The sequence below is a fragment of the Oryctolagus cuniculus genome, chromosome 13, assembly GCF_964237555.1.
Source record: "Oryctolagus cuniculus chromosome 13, mOryCun1.1, whole genome shotgun sequence".
Lineage (NCBI taxonomy): Eukaryota > Metazoa > Chordata > Mammalia > Lagomorpha > Leporidae > Oryctolagus > Oryctolagus cuniculus.
Window position 1 is genome coordinate 37579742 of NC_091444.1, and position 24926 is coordinate 37604667.

At 50.6% G+C, this 24926-nt stretch overlaps 1 protein-coding gene across 15 annotated transcripts in view; it reads right to left on the reverse strand.

Annotated features, from left to right (window-relative positions):
* Positions 1-24926, reverse strand: part of SUSD4 (sushi domain containing 4) — a 153281-nt gene that overhangs the window by 38751 nt on the left and 89604 nt on the right. For all 15 annotated transcript variants that reach the window (XM_070055370.1, XM_070055361.1, XM_070055363.1 and 12 more), the window contains 3 exons: positions 22730-22942; positions 7718-7891; positions 5153-5341 (listed from right to left, as the gene is read on the reverse strand). In XM_070055370.1, coding sequence (XP_069911471.1) covers positions 5153-5341; positions 7718-7891; positions 22730-22942 — 576 coding nt within the window. The remainder of the gene's footprint in view (positions 1-5152; positions 5342-7717; positions 7892-22729; positions 22943-24926) is intronic.

The window sequence follows — 24926 nt, forward strand, 5'->3', positions numbered from 1 at the left end:
TCTCCATCTGCTTTAAAACACTGTCATCAACATACTGTTTCTGGCTCTGCTATTCAGGGGCTTTGTCCACACGGGGCTATGAGGGCACACACGTGCTTCAGGCCTTTCCCCAGTAAGACAAGTGCAATGCACAGCTGATCTGCACCTTCACACAGGGACTTGGAACCCTGGTCGCCTCCAGCGAAGGTGACAAAGGCTTTCCTTCCAAACTACTCAGCTCCTCATGAGCCTGGCATCACGAACGGGACTGTTTGCCCGTGATTCTGACAGCTGTCACTCAACTCTCAGCTCTCACAAAGCATGCTCCATGTGGCACAGAGGGCTCTCATGCAGCAAGAGCGGGACGGTCGCCATCCTCCAAGGTGTCAGGAGCCTCATCTGGACGAGACCAGCCTCTCCGCTTCACCCGCTGGCTGCAGGGAGTCTCCACAGGTACGCGAGGACCAAGGGGCGGGACCACGTGCAGCCGTCAGAGCTCACGGCCACCTAGGGGGCACAGGGCCTCCCTCTGCACTCACAGTCCCCTCACTTGACATTTCTTGGGGAGGACAACTAAATTGGAATGACAAATTCTTTCCTAGGCAATTTGACTATTTTTTGACTCATGGCTATAAAAATATCAAATTGTCTTCCCTGTTGGGCTGCAGAATGATTAGAATGAGTTAATGAGACAAGGTACCTTGGTGACTAGCATCGAGAGCTCTGGAGCGACAAGACCCCTGCTCGGGTCCCCGCCTCACCCCCTCCCAGCCATGTGACTCCGGCAAGTCACTGAAACTTCCTGTGTAAGCTTAGGCTTCCTCACCAGCAAAACGGGGTTAATACAGTGTCTGCCTCAGAGGGGCATTACAAGGATTAAATGAGTTGCACTTTGGTCAAGAGCCTAACACAAACACGGTCAGCTCTGCAAATCTGTGGTGACTCTTATTACTGCTCCGTATTCCCTCCCATTACCCAAGAGTCACTCTTAAATGAACGCAGCTAAGAATATGCAAGAAAGCAAAACAGCACCTGAACAACCAAAACAGTTACCACAGACTTGCATAAGAGCCGGGACCTCTCATTCCCAGGCAATCACACCAGGTCTCATTTACTGTGGCTTTATACACAACACTGAGGGCATCAGTGGCAATGGGGATTTGAAGGGCCACTTAGTACGTGCTGAACACTTCACTAATTATCACTGGATTTGTAATCCTGCTGAATCCTCATGGTCTCACAAGATTAAATACAGGGTCCGGTGCCATGGTGCAGTAGGTTAATTCTCCACTTGTAGTGCCAGCATCCCATATGGGTGCCGGTTCTAGTCCTGGCTGCTTCTCTTCCAATCCAGCTCTCTGCTGTGGCCTGGGAAAGCAGTGGAAGATGGCCCAAATGCTTGGGCCCCTGCACCCCCGTGGGAGACCGGGAAGAAGCACCTGGCTCCTGGCTTTGGATCAGCGCAGCTCCAGCCATTGTGGCCATTTTGAGGGGTGAACCAATGGAAGGAAGACCTTTTCCTCTGTCTCTCCCTCTCACTGTCTATAACTCTACCTCTCAAATAAATAAATAAAATCTTTAAAAAAAAGATTTAAATATGGTCATTACTCCCATTTTACAGATGAGAAAATGGAGGCTAAGTGACTTGCTCTGGCTGACAGTGATCAAGTAGGAGACCCAAGATATGAACGCAAGTCAGTCACTCCAATGCCAGCCAACACCGTAAATCATACCACTGCACTGCCTCCATGAGCCGCTGGTGGTTCCATCTCTCGGCTCATAGTTGGCTTGAAAAAGACTTGAGGTGAGGGGAGAGTTGGACTGATAAATCGCCCGAGAATGACAGGTACAGGGAAAGCTGATGGATTCATACTGAGAGAGGGAAGGGATTAAAAAAGAACTCATTGAAAAAAACTGCTGCAGCCTACAGTCCACACCCTCTCATTGTAGGGGTCAGAGCACCATAGTGTATTTAGAAGACCTGGATAGCATCATGTACAACTATGTCATCTAGAAAAAATCAAATTTTTTTCTAGAAAATGGTGGTGAGGGGGTGTAGATATTATGCATTTGACTTAGCAGTTAAAGATGGAAGTGCTCGGGGTTGACACCTGGCTCTGGTTCCTGACTCCAGGCTCCTGCTGATGCAGGCCACCGAGGCAGCAGTGACAGCTCAGGTGATGGGACCTCTGGCTCCCACCTTCAGCCCCTAGCCCAGCCCAAGGCTGCTGCCGGCACGTGGGAGTGATCCAGCAGACGGGAGAGCGGTAGGTAGCTAGCTAGTTCTTCTATCTGATCTTTCTCTCTTTCTGCCTATCAAACAAAAAATCATTTTAATGGACAGATCCCATTGAGACAGTTAATCTATGTGGAACACCTTACAACAATATTGCAAAAATAAGGCACTGCCTTAAAAAGAGATATGCAATTAAAGCTAAGAATTAAATGCCAACACTGGATAACTTATTTTTTTTTAACTTTTTTCTCTTTTTAAAATAATTGTGTTTATTTTTGTATTTGAAAGGAAGACAGACAGACAGAGCTCTCCCATCTGCCAGTTCATTCCCCACATGTCCACAACAGCTGGAAGCAGGCCAGGCTGAAGCTAGATTCTCAGCACTTTGTCTCATTCTCTTAGCAGGGATCCAAGCATTTGAGACATCACCTGCTACCTTCCAGGGTGCACTTTAGCAGGGAGCTGGAATCAGGTGCAGAGATGGGACAAGAACCCAGGCACTCTGACTCAGCATACAGGAGTCCTGGGTGGCATTTTAGTGGCTGCACCAAACGCCTGCCCATGGAGAAATTTTTATGAATCCTTACCTCCCATTTTTGCTCATTGCTTGATTTAACCCTGTTTCCATCAAGTCTTGGACAAAGCAATGCTTCAGTCCACTCTGCCCCTCTCAGTGTAGATTTACAGCCTCTGTGCTGTTAGCCAGGGCTGCACGCAAAGGCTCACAAATTCCGTCCCATAATTCAAAGGGATGCATGCAGAAGATGAAGGTGTAAACACTGAGGGGACACGGCGTGGAGTGGCTTTCCTGGAGCAGCCTGGGCCTTCAGCCCTTTCCTCGGCCACTGCTTTGGCTGGCACCGGAAAGTGGACATGTGGTTAAATCAAGAGACCAACCGGAAGCCACTCCCTGTCTATAACCCCGGATGGTTCCCGCTCAATGTCTGTGTGAGCTCTGCCTCTCCACACCACATTCTTCAGGATCCACAGGAACAGTAGTTGCAATGTCAAGCTTATTAGGGTCTGGCTGCCCCAAACACATTGACACAAATCTGGAAAGATGTTAAAACAGCCACCTCCAATGGATAAAATCAGAACAATGCTATCTTTAAACTACTCTCTATTTCTGGGAATCGCAAGAAGAAACCTCCAGGAACCAGGAAAAAGGCCCACACAGGTGGCCCATGCTTGCCTCGGGCCACTGGGGTGCCACAAAGCACAAAAGCTGCGCCCACTGGAAATGGGGGATGAGCTGGTGCGCTGAGAATATAAGAACACAGGACCCTCAGTTGTATGAGTTTCAGAAAAAGTGTGTTTTTTGTTTTTTTGACAGGCAGAGTGGACAGTGAGAGAGACAGAGAGAAAGGTCTTCCTTTGCTGTTGGTTCACCCTCCAATGGCCGCCACGGCTGGCGCGCTGCAGCCAGCGCACCGCGCTGATCCGAAGGCAGGAGCCAGGTGCTTCTCCTGGTCTCCCATGGGGTGCAGGGCCCAAGCACTTGGGCCATCCTCCACTGCACTCCCTGGGCCACAGCAGAGAGCTGGCCTGGAAGAGGGGCAACGGGACAGAATCCTGAACCCTGACCGGGACTAGAACCCGGTGTGCTGGCGCCTCAAGGCGGAGGATTAGCCTAGTGAGCCGCGGCGCCGGCTAAAGTGTGTTTTTAATCACAGGAAATTTCTTCATGGTATTTAGGACAGACTCGTATTAAAGAATTACTTGTTGTTTATAGGAAATGCAAATTTAACTGAGAGCCCTGCAGTTCATCTGACTTATCTACTCTGGGCTCCAATCACCTAGGGGATTTGGGACAGGTGGAAGGTGAAGAGTAGAGGCTCCAATGACTTACCCGGGGGTATAGCAAAAAGAACAGCCCAGGCCTGGCAGGCTCACTCCCTTCCAGCCCACTCTCCACTCTTCTCCAAGGAGGCTGCGTGGCTCTAGGCAACCCTGCTCCAAGCCCATGTTTTCCTTAAATAATGTCTCCTCTGATTCCTAGGAGCAACAGTCGCCCTCCCCAACACACCTTCCCCTGACATCCTCCAGCAGAGGTGCAAGCTGCAGACACTGCAGACTTGTCAGAACTCGTTTGCTTCACAGTCTTGTTTGTGTTTTCGTTTTGCAAGCAAAGCTGCAAATAGGCTTTGGAGGGGCTCTTAGGTGGAGTTCTCCTTTCCTTTTTTTTTTTTTTTTTCCTCCTAAATTTCTGTGTCCATAGCTACCCCACCATCACCACCAGCCACTGCATTCAGATGCCAAGAAGCAAGTCAGTGTTTGTTCTCTCTGGGCATAACCTCAAGCTGTGAGTTAAAGCAAGGGGTGAATCAGTAAGTCCGAATAGCCTAGCAAAAGATAGTACTGACTGTAGCCCAAAGTACTGCCTTCTTGACGGTAATGGTTGCCCTGTGCCCCTTACTACCGATCAGTGGTCTTTAATGAACCACACACTACCATCAGATAGATTTAATAAAACAAGGGAAGAAAGAACTCTTGGTTACAGACTTTCAATGGTGTGTTTGCAGCAAGACAGCTAAGCTATAAAATGCATGGAAATATGCAAGAAACATGGACACAACAAGGAAAGAGAGGGTGAGGTTAATAATGCCGTAACACAATCTGTTCTCATTCGGTACAAACAAAACTAGTATTTGGAGATAGTCTAATGAACCTTGCGACATTTTGCAGCTTAATCTTTGATACCCACAACTTTTTATATCCACTTTGCTGGCCTTTAAGCCTAAGATGGGGAAAGCAAGTTTTACTTCTAGTTCTAAGCACGGCTTCATGGCAGACGACCCCTGCTCTGGAAGTGGCTGAGAAAAGCGTACTCAGGGCACAAAAGTGGCTGCTCACCACACGGCACAGCTCTTCACTGTCTGCTGAAACAGCCACTGTCACCATCCAAAATACAACTTCCAAAAGTGTAAGATGTGTTACCTTCCAGAGCAAGGCACTGGGGGGGGCTGGACGACCAGATGAGGTTGTGGGAGCACTCGAGATACTCGGACCCCTCGAGCTTAAATCCGGGGAAGCATCGATAGGCGATCACAGTCCCCACTGGGAAGGAAGTCTGGAACTCGGAGATGTTCACGTAGCCATTAGGAGAGGCCAGAGGTCTCAGGCAGCCTGGGGCAGGGGAAAGCAAAAGGACAGGCTTCAATCGGTCACCTGTGTGCATCCGACAGCCAAACAAACACAGCGACGGGGCTCTTTAGCACTGCCCCTAGCAAACCCGGCCTTGCTTCCGAGGACGGCAGCAGCTGGGTCTGACGCCACCTCCTTGATCTACTACCTACTCTGCTTACCACGCACGGACTGGCTTTCCTATTTGCAAATGACACCAAGAGGACCAGAGCAGTGGTGAGAAATGGGGAGCATGGGCATGGACCAGCAGAGCTCATGGTGAGACCAGGAGGTTCGGCACACCCAACCACACCACGTCCACCATGGACCGCACCTGCGAAGGCACAGAGCTTGGCCATTTCCTGAGACGTTTCCGTGGCCTTAGATGATTCTTTTTTCTTTTTTTATGAGCTGAAAACGGACCATGTTCATGGCCCACGTGAAGTGTGTTGTGGGGGAGGGGAGCAAGCAGAATCCATCATTGGGAGGAGAGACAAGCATGGGAGCCCCAAAGCGTGGCTCGCAGGAGTCGGCAGCACTGACTAGGGCCCCTTTTGCAAAGGAGGAGCTGCAGTGCCAAACTACAAGTGGATAAACCAGTCTCTCTGGTTTCAGAGAGCAAGAGGGGCTGGACATTGCTCTCCCAAACAAAGCTACAAACAAGCAAAAAACCCCTTGGAGTAACCCCTTCCCCCCAGCCCCAAAGGAGACGTGCGCAGTGTGCACCGGCGGAGAATGAAAGATAAGCTCACTTGTGGTTGGAGACAGCCTGTCCTAAATATAACAGTAGAAAACTGGTTTCAACTCAATACTTCGATGAGCTTTCCATTTGCACTTGTAGACACTAGAGAGAAGGCTGCCAGCCCCTGGATCTACAGGTGTAAATGAAAGTTATGGAGTGAAATGTCACTCATAGGGCCAATTACGTTCCACCAGGGGATCAAAGAGGTGTCAGGCTGGCTGTGCTGTGCAGGGCCAGGGACCCTCCTGGGGGACACCGGATGCTGAGCAGGAATAAAAATGAGGCTGGGGTTTGAAGATGCACAACTTTAAAGACTGACTGGACAGCCTTTCTTTGGCTGCTGCTGTTGTCAACGTTGTAGGTCTTGAAACACCACGGCTTGGCTGGCATTTGGATGAGGCTGGGGGCATGGGGTGCAAGAGTGCCCAGACACAGCCACGGAAAGCCCGTGTCTGAGTTTCTCAGGGTGAGGCTCCGAGACACGCACCTTGGGGGAAAGAAGACAGCTAAAGAAGCCCGTGGCACTGAAGCGGCACACAGGGAACTGGAGAGGGAGGGATGCCACAACGCGGCTGCGGCACGCCAAGGCAGAAGTGCTTTTCTGGGCCACTGCTCTCGTGGTGCTGGGAGACTGGACCGGATCAGCGGTCACCAAATGGGAATGAGCTATCCAACCCAAGAGCCAGCTGGTGCTTTCGTAGACAATCTCCAGAAATGTAAACAAACCGTGTGTCTCCTTTAAAAAGTAACCCAGGACGTGCTAAGGCGCCCGGGCAGTATCTAGAGCGCAAGGCAGGCAGAGGGTGGCCGGGCTGCCTCGGTCCTGCTCTGAAGCCTTTTGTTCCTTCGGCTGGCGTAGAAGGAAACGGTTTGTTTCCGATGACGAGGCCCACAGAGCAGTATTAGAGTCTGCCAGCTGTGATTCCCACGCACAGAGTTCACGTTCATCTCAACTTTAACTTGCCAGAGCTTCAGGAGCAAAGAAAATCGCTCTCCTTCTCCCTCAAGTTATGAATTATGCATTGGTGTCCTGGTACTTGGGTCCAAGTCACGTGTCAAAAAAATAAAACCAGAATTAATGTGAACTCCAGGGCTTATTTTCACAAACAGAGCCTTCTATGTTGGCCCAGGCAAATTTAAAACATGCAAGGGGATAAATATTCACCGTGTGGCTTGGATGAAATTTGATTATTTCCCTGCTCTTCATGCATTATAAAAAAGGGTAACATTATTAACAGAAAATCGCCTCTGTCCGATTGGCTTTAACTACATTCTCACCAGTACTGACATAAGCATAAGTGTCCCGTTATTTCATTAACTATAGGACTATAACAGCTCCTCCCTACACTCAGAGCCCGGTTCCAGTCTCCTAATTCTTCAAGTGTTTTTGATTTTTTTAAAAGGGCACATCCAAATATGCCGAAGAGTGAGGTCTTTCCCACTTACGCCTTCAAACTGGGTGTGTGCCCTGAGCAGGTGACAGGGGGTGACAGGGGGTGACAGGGAGTGAGGACGCCAAGAACAGGGCTTTGGTCATCACAGGGAAGGCAGAGCCAGGTCAACACAGGACACACGGCCCTGTTCCCCCCAGCCTGTCCCAAGAGGAGATCGGCGAGACCATGGCTTCCGCCCCGTACCTTGACAGATGGGGAGGTTATCCCAGGTGCCGTCATCGCGACATAATGAAACCATGTTGTACAGGTCGGGGTAGCGGATCTTGAATCCTTCGTGACAAGTGATGATTAACTTATCTCCGTGGCGGTATGTTTTGTTATGAATCTCAGCATCTTCGATTTGAGGGATACGGCAATCTGCGACATCGGGAAAGACAGACGAGAGTTTAGGGATTGAAAACACTTCACAGCTTCCTTTCAGGCCTGGTCGCAAGCTATGTGGCAATCTGATAGACGGTATCTTATCTGTCACTGGGCTCACGGCTCACCTACCAAGGACCAACAGCAGAGCCTGCTGCCCAGGAGTCGGGGGAGGGGCTCAGAGGGCGGGGATCCAAGCTCCAACGCAGGCTTTCCTGCCAGCCACACGTCACACTGCACGGTGGACCTTATGAGCAGCTTTGGAAACAAGTGAAGAAAGGTGAGAGGCGGGGAGTGACCTGGGCGCTCTGCATGGTCCAGTCCTTGGTGTGTTTGTACAGGGTACACAGCACACGGTGCAGCCACCCAGTCAGGCCACCTCCACCACGGGGGCCGGCCTGTGGTTGTGCTTTGCTATTAGCATTTCCCAGCTGCCTTCTCTGGTTTTTGAAAGACAGTCAAGAAGAACAGCACATACTGCTGCCAGTGTCAGAAAGGCTCAGAACAAACAGCCGCCTCCTGGGAATGGTGTCACAGCAGAGTGCCTGTGTCCAGGAGGACAAGAGCAAGGCTAGGGGTCAGCAGAGGGCCACTGGGGCAACAGGAGCCCACCCAGCAAACTCTCAAGCAGTTGAAGAAAATGAACAAAAAATAATGATCTGCTCCTAACTGTCTGGACAGGCTGCTTACTCCTTGCTGCCAAGTGGGACCCTGATTCCCTGGCCCCTCCCAGCCAATCCCACCTCCCTGAAGTCACACTGGCCACGGAGCATCTCTCTCCATTTCTGGTGGGCACATCTCTGGTGTCTGTGGTTGGATATGCGATACGCTTCTAAGCATGATCTACCGATGGCCTGCCGATAGGTTCCAAATGTGCTGTTTCTTGGTTTTTTAAAAACAAAATGCAAGAATAGTGTTTTGTCAGTGAGAAACTTTTCAAGGCTGTAAAATACAGTAGGTTTGTCACCCATGCTCCAAAGCCCCCTGGACCCACAGTCTGGCTAGCAGAGCACGAATACTGTAGTATTAGCAGCCTTCCAGTGGCTCAAGGAACCCTCAGCTCCGAGGCTGGGAACCCTGGAGTGGGTGGGAAGGAGGGAAGGAGCAGCAGCTGGTGGACGCGGGGCCCCACCGGCTGCCGACTGTAGCAGCCTTAAGAAGTGGACATTCCAGAAGCCACGGGGAGGAGGTGGAACTGGGTCTACTGGGAGTGGCAGAGATCAGCAAGAGCAGACTTCAGAAAACAGGATAAAATGCTGGGAAAGACAGGCACAAAAGGGCCTCCCTCCCAGAGGCGGGCCTGGCAGCTGGGGAGTGGAGGCGCGGTGGCCATTCCCTGCCTTGTGCGAGGCCTCCGCAGTCAAATCCTTGGGGGTCCAGGTCTGCCTGTGTCTCGGCCTTTGCCACCACCCTGAGCTCCTGCAGAGCGGAGTCATCTGAGACCCTGCTTTAGAATGCCAGGAACTCACCGCCCCTGGGAGGCTGGGTAACGGGCTCTCAGCACAGCCCCGCAGCTCAGTCTTCCCAGGGGGAAACCCATCGCCAGGCCTGCCCTCTGCCGAGTCTCCCACGCAGCGTCCTGGCTGCAGACCTGCATCTGGCTTCAATGTGACCTCTTGGTTTTGTGTTTCTGTCTGTGGAAAGGGCTCTTACGACTCCTCATGTCCAACCAAGAGTTTCTCTGCTAGAGTCGCTGAATTCGCCCAAATCAACCCCAGGGTCGTCATTACTGGAGTCACAGGATCCCTGACAATTCTTCACTCGTCACCATTGCCTTCTATTCAATGGAAAATACGAATGACAATTTTTTTCAATGGCGCAATGCAGAAATTATTCACAACAAATAACACATTTCTCAAGGCATGTGTCTGTAAAGTCTTAGCTGTAAGTAGATCCTGGGCAGTAATTTATTTGTCTAAACAACTATTCTTGTGATTGACTTGAAACTTGCTCAGGTATTAGCGGGAATACTCAGAAGGTGGAGCGTGGCGAGGAAAGTGCACGGCCAGAATGCCTGTGTGGATGCTGTGGACAGCAGACATTGGCCGGCCGGCAGCAGAGCGCCCGAGCCTTGTTCTGGGGTGACTTCTCAGCATCACATCTGCAGCTCCTAAGTAGAGCTCCACGCTTCCGCAAGGAGGAGCTGGCGGCTCCTGTGGAGCACCTGACTCAGGGCTCAAGGAGAATTCACAGCTTCCCACGTCTCAGGAATTCTGTGTTCTGCTCAAAGACCAGGAGCCACACCGCACCTGGGGGTGAGGAGTTAGAGTTCAAGGTGGAGGAGGTCAAAGCTAACACAGACCAGCTCTAACCAGAACCTATGCCTTGAGAACAGACAACGCCACCTAGAGCGGCTCCAACTTTTCATCCCCAGCGTCTGGCACACAATTCTCCCGCTGAAGGAGGGTGAGACAGGAAGACGAGAGCATCTGGAATAAGAATGTGCCCAGTGGGTTGTCTGTGGCCACAACCAACCACTGCCCTTCTGTCCTTGGAAAGAAAGAATCCAGGGCCTTTCATTTCTGAAGACAGATGAGCAGTCTTCATCAATTCTAAAGTTTCAAATAGTGTTAGACAGTGAGAGAGAGAGAGAGACAGAGAGAAAGGTCTTCCTTCCATTGGTTCACTCCCCAAATGGCTGCTACGGCCGGTGCGCTGCGACGATCCGAAGCCAGGAGCCAGGTGCTTCTCCTGGTCTCCCATGGGGTGCATGGCCCAAGCACTTGGGCCATCCTCCACTGCCTTCCTGGACCACAGCAGAGAGCTGGACTGGAAGAGGAGCAACCGGGACAGAACTGGCGCCCCAACCGGGACTAGAACCTGGAGTGCCAGCGCCACAAGGCGGAGGATTAGCCTAGTGAGCCAAGGTGCCAGCCCAATAATACACTTTTCTATAGCATAGATTTTTCCAGTCAATAGAGAGAATTTTTTAAAGCTACTTCGAACATATTGTTACCAGGCAAAAAGTGTTTATTACTCTCCGATTCTGTCCTGTAGAATCCAGTCAACATGGAGAACTATGTGTGTGAGGGATAAACGGGCACTCGAGGGATATCAAAGCTTCTGTTCACCAGCCCAGCCCTGTCACTGCTTCCGTACAACAGGGATTCAACATAATAAGTAAAAAAAAAAAAAAAAGGAAGAAAACATACTAGGGCACTATTACACATGGATACCTAAGTGCAAATTAATCCATCAGATTAGTCAGCAGAGAGCAGGGCCTTAAGGGATGGAGCAGGTACAAGCAAAGAAAATTCAAGAAATGTCTGCCATCCATTTGGTTCACTGTTTTCAAAGACATCAGTTATGGGATGGACATTTGGTACAATGATTAAGACAGCCCTTGGGACGCCCACACCCCTATCAGGGTGCCTGGGTTCGAATCCCAGCTCAGGTTCCTACTGCAGCTTCCTGCTAATGCATACCCTGGGAAGCAGCAGGTGACGGTCAAGCACTCAGCGCAGCACTAAGGCAGGGCCACCCACGTAGGCGACCTGGATTGAGTTCTGGGCTCCTGGTTGCAGGTTCAGAAGCAGCTGTTGCAGCTATCTGGGGAGTGAACTATCAGATGGGAGATCTCTGTCTCTGTTTCTCTGCCTTCCAAAAAAATAAAATTTTTAAAGAAAGAGTTATTTAATTTATTTGAAAGGCAGAGTTCAGAGACAGAGAAAGATTTTCCATCTGCTGGTTCATTCCTCAAATGGTCACAATGGCTGGGTTTGGGCCAGGCTGAAACCAGGATCCTGGAACTTCACCCAGGTCTCCCACGAGGGTAGCAAGGACCCAAGTACTTGAACCATCCTTCACTGCTTTCCTGGACACATTAGCAGGGAGCTGGATTGGCAATGGAGCAGCCCGGACTCAATCTGGCACTGATATGGGATGCTGGCATTGTAGGCAGTGGCTTAACCCTCTGTACCATAACACCAGCCCCAGTAAAACATTTTAAAATGTTAATTCATATGAAAGTGAATGTAGTTCCTTAAAAACACCAAGATGTGATATCAATATTCCCTAATATATGCTCGCAGAGACCTAAGTCCATGATACACACTCAGGGGTTCACGGACAGCCTTGCCATGAGGAATTCTACTTCACTTTCATTAACCCAGCATTTGCAAAACTGATTTGTTCATCCTGTTGGTCATTTATCCATTTAGTGGATTGCTGAGCAGTGATTCTAGGCCCATGATGTTCTAGGTGCTGGAGACAGAACATCAGGAATCTCACTGTGACGGCCCCTGCTTGGAGGGAGACCGCTCACAGTGAAATTAAGAGATAAATGAGCCGGCAAGCAGCAGGCAGGGCTCACTGCTGTGATAAACACATGACAAGGTGACATGGGAGGGGCCGACTTGGGGACTCAGTTAATTTGGGTAGACAGGAAAGGGACCTCTGGAGGAAATGACATTTATTAAGCTGGGATTTGCATGACACAAAGAATCCAATTAAGCGCAGATCTGGGAGAGAAGTATTTCAAGCAGCAGGAACACCAGGTGCAAAGGCCAGGAAAGCTTGGTGTCCTCAAAAACACAAAAGAACACCTGTGTGTTTACAACACAGAGATCAGGAGGGAGAAAGAAAGGCCAGATCATGCTGGACCCTGTAGACAGGGCAGAGCATAGCGTTTTCCTGCAGGTGATGGAAGCCAGTGGGGCCTGCGAAACATGGCCATCCCATGGTCTGCTCTGTATCCTCAGAGGGTTTGCCAACCTTGCCCCAAGAACTTCAGCAGATGGCCCAAGTCCTTGGGCCCCTGCACCTGCGTGGGAGACCTGGAAGAAGCACCTGGCTCCTGGCTTCAGATCAGCACAGCTCCGGCTGTTGTGGCCAACTGGGGAATGAACCAGCGGATGGAAGAGCTCTCTCTCTGTCTCTACCTCTCTCTGTAACTCTATCTTTCAAATAAATAAATAAAAAAAATCTTTAAAAAAATTTAAAAAAAAAAGAGCTTCAGCTGTGGTTCAACGCTCCCAGAAGGCAATGTCTAAGCCCTTGGAATGTCCTGCTTGAGATGAGTCTTCGTACACCTGGAGGCTTCGGGCCATGCTAGTCTGCACTAACAATGTGATTCAGCATAGGGACCTTGGGCCATGGAGTATCAGCTCGACTTCTGGAGGTCAGTAAGGTCAGCCATACTTCATCTCCAGGGGCCGGCCAATCCTACGTAACTGAGCCCCCACACAAAAACTCTGGATGCCAAAGCTGGGGTGAGTGGCCCTGGCTGCCAGTACTCTGTGCGTGTCATCATGTTGTTGCTGTCTGCACCACAGCACTGCGAGAGGACAACAGGAAGCTCGTGACTGGTGGCCCCAGGAATCCCACCCTTGGTGGACGAGAATCTGTGTCCTTCGGTTCTAATAAACCTTAGCCACAAATACAATGGTTTTTCTGAGTCCTGAGTCCTTCTACTGAGTTACTGAACTTGAGGACCCCAAACTTGTAGTTGGTATCAGAAGTGAGGGTGGTTTGGGGGAGCCCAAAATTGTAGCTGGTGCAGGAGTAAGGACTGTCTTGGGGACTCCTGAACTTCGGACCATAGAATATCTTGTTTCTTAGGAGTAACTAACATGCCCCAGAAGTGCAGCTCCAATATCAGTGCTCTCCACACAACTCAGCGAACATCATCCTGACCTCCACAGCTGGCCCAGGATCAGGCTGAAGAAGCCAAACAGAGCCAACAGAAGTGAGTGACATCATCCCGGACCGTCCGCAATGGGCAGAGAAGCGGGGAGGGCAGAGTCGATGCTTGAAGACAGAGGTGATGCAGAGAGCTGCCTCACAGGAGGAGGGCTGGATGCCCTGCGGGAGCCGGTCCAGGCTGCCTCTCTCCCCACTGAAGGACACTGACCCCGACAAAACTCCAAGCAGCAACAGAGCAGGATGCTCCAGGCCTGCACGTGAGCGTGGAGTTGGTACAGGCCTCAGCCTGCACCCACTGAGAAAGAGCCGGGCAGAGGGAGCTTGTGAGAGAAGTGATCAGAGTCAGCGCACCGTACCTGGGGTCGCTCTTGACCTACAAGCTGGCTCACTTTAGCCATCTGTGGTTGACAAGGCAATTAGTGTCTCTGAATTTCATTACGGAAAGCATTTATTTTTATATCTAACACTTGGGCAGTACTTCTCTATGGGTTCTTAGCTGTGCACTCTGAAGGACACATTTTCCCTAGCATTTATTGAACACTAAAACAACAACAACAACAACAACAACAAAAAACTGGCTGTATTTGGGCCATCAAAAAATCTCAACAAACTTATACAGCATGTTTTCTGGCTACAATGAAATGAAGACAGACATGAATAGTCAGAAAACTCCCACATGTTTGAAAACTGAATAATACCTTCCTAAATAATCCATGGGCTCACAAAGAAATTAGAATACAAATACAAAATATTTTGAAGAGGATAACAATGAAAATACTGCATATTAAGATGTATGCTATGCAGATAAAATGATATCCATAATTTTCCCTCTAAACAAAAGCATAAATATTAGAAAAAGAGAAATGTCTAAAAATCAAGAATGCACACGGCCAGCGCTGTGGCACAGTGGGTAAAGCCTCTGCTTATGACACTGGCATTCCATATGGGCACTGATTGGAGACCTGGCTGCCCCACATCCAATCCAGCTCCCTACTAATACACTTGGGAAAAGCCCCAGTAGATGGCACAAGTGCTTGGGCACCTGCACCCTTGTGGGAGACCTGGAAGAAGCTCTGGGCTCCTGGCTCTGACTTGGCCCAGCTCCAGCCATTGTGGTCATTTAGGGAGTGAAACAGTGGATGGAAGATATCTCTATCCCCTCCCCCTCATAACTCTGCCCTTTCAATAAATAAATCTTAAAAGAAAATCAAGACTGCACATCTTGCAGCTGGTTGCGTCAACTTTGCAAATGCCATCGTCCAAGTGTTTTATATTCTTGCTGATTGTTTTTCCCTTGCTTATTCTATAATTATCAAGAGAGGATGTTGAAAGCACTCACTGTGGTTGTGGATTTGTCCTTAAAGTTCTAGTAATTTTTGCTTTTTAATTTTGTCTTGGGGTATGTTATTAGGTATGCACAAATTTAGAATTATCAGTAAGCACTCAAAGTGAGAATTCATCTAGAAATGGTAGAAAAGGACAGGCTGCTAAACCCAAAGTACAGCTTAGTCCATCATAAGGAGTCAGCATTAATGAGACAGAAAATAAACACAAATAAGAAACGATCAGCAAAATCACTGGTGAAACTGAGCAAGAAACATAAGACAGTGCTGGCATTGTGGCGTAGCAGTTAAATCACTGCCTGTTTTGCCTGCATCCTATATGGTCACTGGTTCGAGTCCCAGCTGCTCTACTTCCAATCTAGCTCCCTGCAAATACACCTGGGAAAGCAGCAGATGGCCCAAGTACCTGGGTCCATTTCACCAATGTGGGAGACCAGAGGAAGCTCCTGGCTCCTGGTTTTGTTCTGGCCTAACCCTAGCCATTGCAACCACTTGGAGAGTGAACCAGAAGATGGAAGACCTATTTCTCTTGGTCTCCTCCCCCCACTTTTGCCTTGCAAATAAATAAAAATAACTTTTTTAAAAAAATAAACATAAGACAGCACAGATAAAAAAAAGAGTAAAAAGGAACACCATTACAAATCCTATGTTTCAAAAAATGAGAATATACTACCAAGAAATTAGAAAATTTAGATGGAGTCAAACTCCTAAAACAAACAAAAACACTGCGCAATATACAGAAACTGATAACTATTAAACAAATTGAGTTAAAAGCTGAAAGCCTGCCCATAAAGGAAAGCCCAGCCTCAGGAGGCTTCCTCGTGCATTCCACTGACTGTGTAAGGAAGAAACAGCACCAGGGGCCGGCGCCGCGGCTCACTAGGCTAATCCTCCGCCTAGCGGCGCCGGCACACTGGGTTCTAGTCCCGGTCCGGGTGCCGGATTCTGTCCCGGTTGCCCCTCTTCCAGGCCAGCCCTCTGCTGTGGCCAGGGAGTGCAGTGGAGGATGGCCCAGGTGCTTGGGCCCTGCACCCCATGGGAGACCAGGAAAAGCACCTGGCTCCTGGCTCCTGCCATCGGATCAGCGCGGTGCGCCGGCCGCAGCGCGCCAGCCGCGGCGGCCATTGGAGGGTGAACCAACGGTAAAAGGAAGACCTTTCTCTCTGTCTCTCTCTCTCACTGTCCACTCTGCCTGTCAAAAAATAAAAAGAAAAAAAAACTTAAAAAAAAAAAAAAAGAAAGAAACAGCACCAGTGTCACACAAACTCCGGCAGAGCTCAATTCCGCAGGACTGCGTCAGTCTGTTCTATCCGTGCAGCCTCCCCTTGACTGTAAACCCTTCCAAGGATGTCACAGAAAAGAAAACATGCAGGCCAATCCATCTCATCAACGCAGAACAAGGAAATGACAGAATGCACTTGGAAGCCAGAGGCAAACTCCAAAGGGAAAGAAAAGGAGGCATTTCCAATGCCCGTCTCTTGCTCCTGCGCAGGCCACTGAGTGGGTCTACCCCACCTCTCCACCTCTTGAGCTGGACACACAGCTCTCCAGGTGAACATCTCAAGAGAGCACTAAGGTGCCCCAGTATGAGAACAACCTGGAGGTGCCTGCTGAATTCTGATTCCCTGTGCATAAAAATGTGTTTTGCATGTACCCCTTGGGCAATTCTCACAAAGTCAAATGTTGCAAATCACTTTTTTGTTATTGCCATTGAGAGGCTAAGAGAGGAAGAGAGAGAGAGAGGCAGACAGACACAGCTCCCATCCTCTGGTTCACTCTCCAAAAGGCTGCAGTGGCTGGGGCTGGGCCAGGCGGGGGCCAGAGCCAGGAGCCAGGAACTCAATCCAGGTCTCCTGTATTGGTGGCAGGAACCCAACTACTTGGGTCATCACCTGCTGCCTCGCAGGGTCTGCATTAGCAGGAAGCTGGACTTGGAGCAGAGCTGGGCCTTGGACCCAGGCACTCTGGCACGGATGCAGGTGTCCTAACCACCAGGTTGCCCTGACAACCACTTTTTGATGAGACATGCGAGGCCAGTCCAGGTGACAGACAACACAGAAGACAGCAACTGAAACCCCAAGGCAGGCTGGGACTTTAAGAAGCCCCCGCCCATCCCTTAGCAGCAGTGTCAGATAAATGTCGTGCAGAACAGCCTCTAATCCAAGCAGGTGGTGGGGAGGCGGCAGGGTAGGGCTCGGAGGAGAAGTGAATCAGGGCCTAATAGGATTCTCAAGATGATGACTGGGGAGCCACAGTGAGCCCCAAACTGCTCAGGACTGGTGCGAGAGAAGTTGCATTTCATCTGCGATGAGTTTGGAAGACACCCATGGGGGCAGCCTTGCATTTTTCATAGGCAGTCAACCTAATTCTGGGTTGTTTGAGCTGTGAGCTCAGGAAAAAAAAAAAACCCTTTCTGGGGACTCTGTAGCGGGCTTGGTGTTGAGGATTGCTAACAGTCACGGTGTGACCTTCATACACAATCTGATAAGAATCTGTGCGAGCATGGACGTTGCTGACGTGCCCGGTAATTCCTTAAAGCCAGCCCCTCGTGCCACAGCCGCGGACAGCAAGGGCGAGCCCCCGCACTCGGTGCTGTGGCGGGATCCGTGAGCAGCTGGTGACGGAGCAGCACTGTTCTAATTTGGACTCTCCCCGAGCGCTGTGCCAACCCTCGCCTGTGGCAGCCCAGCTGTCAGCCTGCAACGATGATAACTGATCATTTCTGTCACTTATTTTTGCTGGATCTGCCCCAGTCTGTCCTGACCTTATTTCCTCGGGATTTTTTTTTTTTATTCCTTTCAAGTCATGACCACATTTAAGTTAAAGAAATCTCTTTAAGAACAAAAACCAAACCCACACCGAAGCCACGGGGAGAGCAGTGAGGCCAGTTAACAGCAACATAAATAAGAGATGGCAGCGGTGCTACAGAGGGCTGGGGCCCCCTTTCCGCCCCTTCCCAACTTAGGAGACGGAAAATGAGAAGCACGTATCTCGGGGCAGACGTGCAAACACCTGTCCTTGTGGGCAGAGGGCTGTCGTTTCTGATAAGCCCCATGTAAGGCACCAGGAAAGAAATTCTGCATGATAGAAGATGCACACGGGAAGGGAAGGCTGCTAAATAAAACATTTTTAAAGCATCCATCTGTTTGGGAGAAGCTTCTGGAACAGGGAGGCAACTCACCTTAATATATGAGTAACTGTAAAAACAGGAATATGACTTCTCCTGCTTTTGAAAAATGCCTGCACCCCACAGTCGCAATGAATAAAGGAGCTATCTGCCAAGTTGACTGCCAGCTTTAGCTCATGAGTCAAGTTGAATCTTTTAATTAAAAATTTATAATGTAATAATAATACTTAAACTCACACTGTACCTTCTCCCCAGGAAGCTCAAAGAACCTTCTGCATATCAAATTATTCCATTGTTACAGAATCCTGGTAAGGCTTACAGGGCCAACATATTTTAGAAAGTACTTAAAAATAATGCTTGATGGATGAGTTATTTTTCTAAAAAAAAGTGTGTATTTATTTATCCATTTGAAAGGCAGAGTGACAGAGAGGGGATGACAAACAGATCTTCGATCTACTGGTTCAATCCCCAAATGGCTACAACAGCTGGAACTGTGCCAGCCCAAAGCCAGGAGCCAGGAATTCCATCCAGGTCTCCTGTGTGGGTTGGCAGGGGCCCAAGTACTTGGGCCATCTTTCGCTGCTTCTCCAGGCACATTAGCAGGGTGCTGGATTGGAAGTGGAGCAGCAGGAACTCAAGTGGGTGATCCAATATGGGATGGCGATGTCATGGGCAGCAAAGTAACCCTCTGTGCCACACTGCTCACCCCAGTGGATGAATTATTTTTTCTCTTTTGCACTCTGGAAGGACTAGGACAATGAAGGGTTACACATGGAGATGTAGCCAGCTGGGCTCAGGGCAGAACAGCATTCTTCCTGTGCCCTCTGCCACCTTTGGCCACAACCAGGTAAAGGGAGACCTTGAGACAAAAGTTCAGGTGAAAGCAGTGCCTGGTTGCACACGGAAATTACCTTGGGAGCTCCTAGAAATACCTGTGCCTGGGCTCCCTCGGCCCAGAACAACTGCAGTAGAAGCTCCTGGAGCGAGGCCTGTACAGTTTTCTTTTTAAAAGTCCCCAGGTGACCACACCATGTCACCTGGTTGCAGACAGTACCACAGAGGAGTCGGGATGCTGGCCCAATCCCAGCTCACTCACTCGCTGTGTGACTTGTGTGCGTGTCTCTCAGCCTCTCACAGGCCTCGGTTCCTGGATCTGTACAATGAGGACACTGACATTCTCTGATGCTGACGAGGAATGACGTGCGAGATCTCTGCGGAGCAAGAGGGAAAACCACGTTCCCCTCCCACGGAGGACCCATCCGTGGATATGTGTAAGAATCAGTGGGAATTTTTTTCAGTGCAGTTGCCTTGGCCTTACCCCTAACATTCCAAGGCAGGTGCTCTGAGTAGGTACTTTCAACAAGTTTTGGTACAGATAACCCTCAACACACACTGTATGAACCAGCTCCCTGCAAGTCCCTACCAAGTGTGTTCCATGCAAGAGGCCTCCCTAACCAGGTCTGGCCTTGGGGTCATTATGTATGTGTCACCTGCCTCCCCTCCCCTGGAGACAACATCTTTCATCAGATGAGATGAGCACACGGAACAGCTCAACCCTGGATCTGAATCCCAACTCTGCCTCTACCTGGGAGACCACGGGAAATCCAGCCTCTCAGAGCTGCCACTTTCCCACCTAAGGAGATACCAGAACCGACTTTGCAGGGCTGCTGTAACAGCTAAAGAGGACAATGCATACAGAACATGGGTACCCCATCCACACGACAGACACCCCTTCAAACAGTGCAGTCATGTTGGGAAAGGAAGATAAGGCAGACAGGCAGATGGGGAACAGGTGTGTGTGTCAGGGTGGGGGGGACTGGGCAGGCTGCAGGGATGGCAAAGGAGACTTTGCCTTTTGTGACTAGGGGCAGGGGGCAGGTTCAGGACTGATGTCTCAGGGGGTTCCTCTATTCAGCTGAATCCCTATTCATCTCCGTCAGCATCCCCAAAGTGCATGACTTAGGACGGGCAACTCAGCTCCAACACCCAACAGGTAGCTCAGACTCCAGTGTACTGACAATACTAACTATGGCCTAAGTAATAACAACATATCATAACATAAGCCCATCAGAAGTACGGAAGGAAAGAGAGCCCATGTGCTTTCCATGTGATTGCTTAAAAATGGCTCAGGTCACTGCACTTGGACCCAAACAGCAGTCAAAAGCAGTGAAAGCAAATGCCAGGAAAAAGCAGGCAGCTCCTGCAGGAGCTCAGCATGAATACTCGCAGAGCACCTGCCTGTGGGTGATGCCAACCTTACCCAGACCACCATCCGAAGGCTGTGTGTGTGCGTACAGGGCGGGGGTTGTCCCAGGTAAAGACAGAGGCAGCTGGACCCCATCAGCCCACTGGCCACGTGACTAAGGAAGATAGGAAGGAAAATGGAGCTGCCATTTCCTTCCTTTCCTACCTTGTAGGTGACAACTGCCAGCTCAGATGTGCAGCAACACCTAGTGAGTGCAGGGAGCTGGGCCGCCCGTCACCACTCAGTGGCCATAACGTGTCATCTGGACCCACATCCCTCTCTGCAATCAAGGGGTCTCTCACCACAGAAGCACTGCAAGGTTGGATGAGGTTGTTCTCTGGGTTTAGCAAATCTCACGAGTTAAACCACGTTTCCCTCCAGGCCACAGCTACAGACATGTGCTACAGGCTGCACCCCAGGCTTCCAGCAAGAGCCTGGGGCGACAGGGCAGGTGTCTGTTCTCACAGTGAGGAAAGCCAACCTAAGGATGGGCTCTACCCACAGACAGTCCCACGGGGGCCACACTACCTGTGTGGTTTAATCAATGCTTGTCTTCCACTTGGCCCTCTGCTCCTCACCAGCTCAAAGGAGCCGACTGCCCAATGACAAGGGAAAAATTTCCTGCAACTCAGTTCACATTAGAACAGGCAGCACTCTGCAGAGGTCCCCGCGAGCCCTCTCAGTGGCACCACGACAGCCCTGAGCTCTGGGAGGCTCACATAAACAAGCTGTCTGCTGGACCCACGCGGCTCCAGCTCCCTGAACTTCTTAGATTTGCTCAACGTGGCTATATCAGAAATGGACTTGAAACCCAGTGACCAATGTAACCAGGGGCTGTCCTCAGCGCTGCTCAAGGAAGACGGGAAGAAGCAAAGGTTCCCCCCCACCCCCGCCTTGCAGAGAAGGCCTCTGTGAAAAAGTCCTTGAATATTAAAACCCCACTCATAAACAACGTCAGTCTGCAGCTCTCCAGCTCGGTGTCCTCTGCCTCCTGAAGCACACACTCTGAAGAGCAAACTCAAAGAAGGGAAGAAAGAGCAAGTCTACACCCAAGGGTGCTCCAGGGCTACGCTGAGCCACCCCCGCCCAGAGGCTAAACTCCTGCTGGAAGGATGTGGTCGTCAACACTGCCACAGACCCCTTTCCCAGGACCCAGGGTCCTAAGGGAGGTGGGGCAGGGGGCTGCCTCCACGCCCGAGGAGACTCCCCCCCTACCCAGAGACTGTGTGCAATTAGTTTTTTAGGTCTCTATTTAAAAACCAGAAACAGGATTAGGCATTTAGCCTAGAGGTTAGGATGCTGGGTTCAGCTCCCAGCTCCAGCTCCTGATGCCAGTTTCCCACCAATGCAGACTCCAACAGCCTCAAGTAACTGGGTTCCTGCCACCCATGTGGGAGACATGCAAGAGGTAAAAAAAAAAAAGAATTTATTTTTAAAAACTTTAAACCTTTATTAATTTTGGCTTTAAAATAAAAGCAAAGGTAGAAAGTCCTTTAAGGGCAAGATAGCATCTTACCCATCCTTTGGGGTTTCCCTAAGGAAGAACACGACAGAAACTTGAAAAATGTCTATCAGATTGAATTATTTTAAAAGTTCCATATAGGAAATACACAGTAAGTCACAATAATTGTTTACATATCATTATTACAAACGTTCCATCATCCCCAAGTAAATTCAACAGTGGTGTTAACAGAAACTGAGACTAATTTCTAATGAACTCAATATAAATTCTATGTCTCATAATAGTTTGATTCTAGAATTAATTCTTGTCTCATGCCAATTCCAACCTCAGCCTTGTTGATCCTCTGAGCTATATAGCCAACAATTTGCCATTCAAGGCATTTTTGAAAACTCTAAATGCATTCACAAAGAGTAAAAAAAAAATCCATGAAGTTGTTTCGACCAACAGATTTTAGGGTAATTGCTAGAAGCAAATGAGTATCTTGTCGCCACCAATTCATTTTGGAGAAATTGCAAGAAACAACTGTCTACCTTGTCAATCTGTCATGTGTGTCACACTTCTTTCCATTCTTAACTGAATCCTTTATAACACAGAACTGATAAATAGTAATTGATTTAATCCTCTGAGTAACAGATGTCTCCCATATCACTAACTACAGTTTTCCCTTGCTGTGTTTACTGCACTTGAGTAACATGGAAATGAGTGGTGAGCTGGCAGCTTGATAATAAATGGCCCGAATGTTATCTGAGTTGCTCTCTCACATGGACAAAAACGATGATAAATTGGACTGTAATTGAGACAGAGGAGGAAGAGTATTACTTTTAATGTTGAGATGAATGCATTCCCAGTCCCAGCCCTCAATACACCCAAGCTTTTCCATCAACATGTAGGTTTCCCCAGAAACAGAGAGAGCGGCCCAGGGCATCAGCCCCTCTGTCACACATGGCCCTGCACCTGCTGTGGCCCAGGCACACGGAGCCTGGTGAGCAGCTTCGTGGACAGGCAGGTACTTTACCTTCTTGCACACAGACGGGTTTATCACTTGGGATCCAGCCTAGGGTTCCATTCAGATGCTTCATGCACAGCCTCTTTGTGGAGCCCTTCAGCTTGAAGCCGTCCTGGCAGTGAAACCGGGTTACAGAGCTTTCAAAGAAAATCCCTCCACTGGGGGTCCGGAAGCCATTCTCGGGGACGCCCGGGTCAGCACACACGTGGAGGTCATCGAACCCTACATGGACAGAGAGAGAGAAAAGGGCATCTCTGAATGCATGCTTCTAGTGCCAGGACTTCCCAGATCACAGCAGAGCCATGTGATGTTACGCGCCCAGCGACGGGCTGCCACTCACAGAGCTGAGAACACGGCGCTCACCTGGGCTTCCGGCTCCAGGGCCCGGGAAGCCTCTGAGGAGGCTCTAGTAGACGAGAGAAGAGGCAGAAAGTGCCCGCCGGGGGCACAGACATGCAAAATGCTGGGCAGAGTTGTCAGGGAAGGGCCAGGCAGGAAGACAAAGCTGAGCCCTGCCTGGCAGGGTGGGTCAAGACTCAAAGCAGAACTCCCGGGGTGGGGGTTCCCCAGGGGAGAGGGGGCTGGGAGACAAAGCGAGCAGCTGGAGGACCAGGGTGTGGGGAGAGGTAGGCTGCAAATGCCCACCTTCCCCATCCCCCCCACCTGCCAGGCCCAAACCCACTCCTCAAGGCCCAGTGCAAGTTTCTCCTCTTCCCGCCCCCCACCCCCCACCCCACTCTGTCCCACAGCCATGGGGCGAGCACGGCTCTGGACTGAATCGTCTGCAGATGGCCGCCGCACAGTCCCGACCGTGAGTCCTGCAAGGTCAAGGTCTCTGAGTTTTTCCTCTTTGCACCCCCAGGATCTCCCCCAGTGTCCTGCACAGAACGTGTTCTGGGAACACCTGCTAAATGAATACATGAGGCCTACAGGACAGCAGACTGAGGCTGCACCAGAAGAGAGCCCAGAAACTCTACCGGGAGCCCCGGGCAACAGTGGGGAGGCTGCGGTGCGCGGCCAGGAGGGCTCGAGCAAGTGAGACGCTTCTACCCCAGGCCCCCCCTTCTCAACTGACGGGATGCTGGGGAGAAGGCAAGGCCTGGAAGTTCACGTCCAGCTGGCGGGGGTGAGGCAGCTCACGGGTGTCATGAGCTGGCCCGGGGAGGCTGAAACAAGGCCAGTTCTTCGGTGTGCCTAACACTCTGGGAGAAGGAAGGGACGCTCCGGAAGTGGGACAGCCAGGCCCTGCGGAGGCCTCTGCACATTTTCTTACTCATGTCACGTGGGCGAGTCCTTGCTGGACAGCTGTCAAGAACAAGCACGAACCGCTCTATCTGGAGCAGGACCCTTGTGCCTGGCCACTCCTCTCCCAGCATAGCCTGCCGGGCCAGGTCAGGCTGGACACCTCCGAGACACGGCCGAGGAGTCTGACCCCAGACTCATGTCCGTGGGTTCAGTCCAGTACCGACAGAAAACAGGGAAATAACTGCATTTGTGCTGTACAGAAAGTTTTGGCCCTGAGTCCCTAAACAATACTGTATACCAACCACTCACACGGCACTGGCATCGCAGCATGCACATGGTATCAGGTACTGAGTCACACAGTAGAACGTGCATCCACAGAGTGCTGCCACGCAGGGGAGGCCCCGGGGCCAATCCCCTGCGGACACTGAGGGGCACTGTGCTGAGGGGGCAAAGTCAACAGCACGGGACTCAGGGTTCCATGGCAGTCTAGAAGGCCTACAAGCACAGATGCCCGCAGCCCAGGGCCGCCGCTCCACACCTTCCTGGCAGTCTGCAGGTTGCCACACACGCACATACGCTCAGACAGACAGAAGCAGCGCCTGCTCCAGTGACACCAGGTGGGGTTTGTGCAGCCAGGCCCTTAGGTCAGTGGTGACACAAGTGTACAGAGGACAGGGTCTGTCAGTGGTGACATAAGTGCTGTACAGTGGCCAGCGCCGCGGCTCACTAGGCTAATCCTCCGCCTTGCGGCGCCGGCACACCGGGTTCTAGTCCCGGTCGGGGCGCTGGATTCTGTCCCGGTTGCCCCTCTTCCAAGCCAGCTCTCTGCTGTGGCCAGGGAGTGCAGTGGAGGATGGCCCAGGTGCTTGGGCCCTGCACCCCATGGGAGACCAGGATAAGTACCTGGCTCCCACCATCGGATCAGCACGGTGTGCCGGCCGCAGCGCACCGGCCGTGGCAG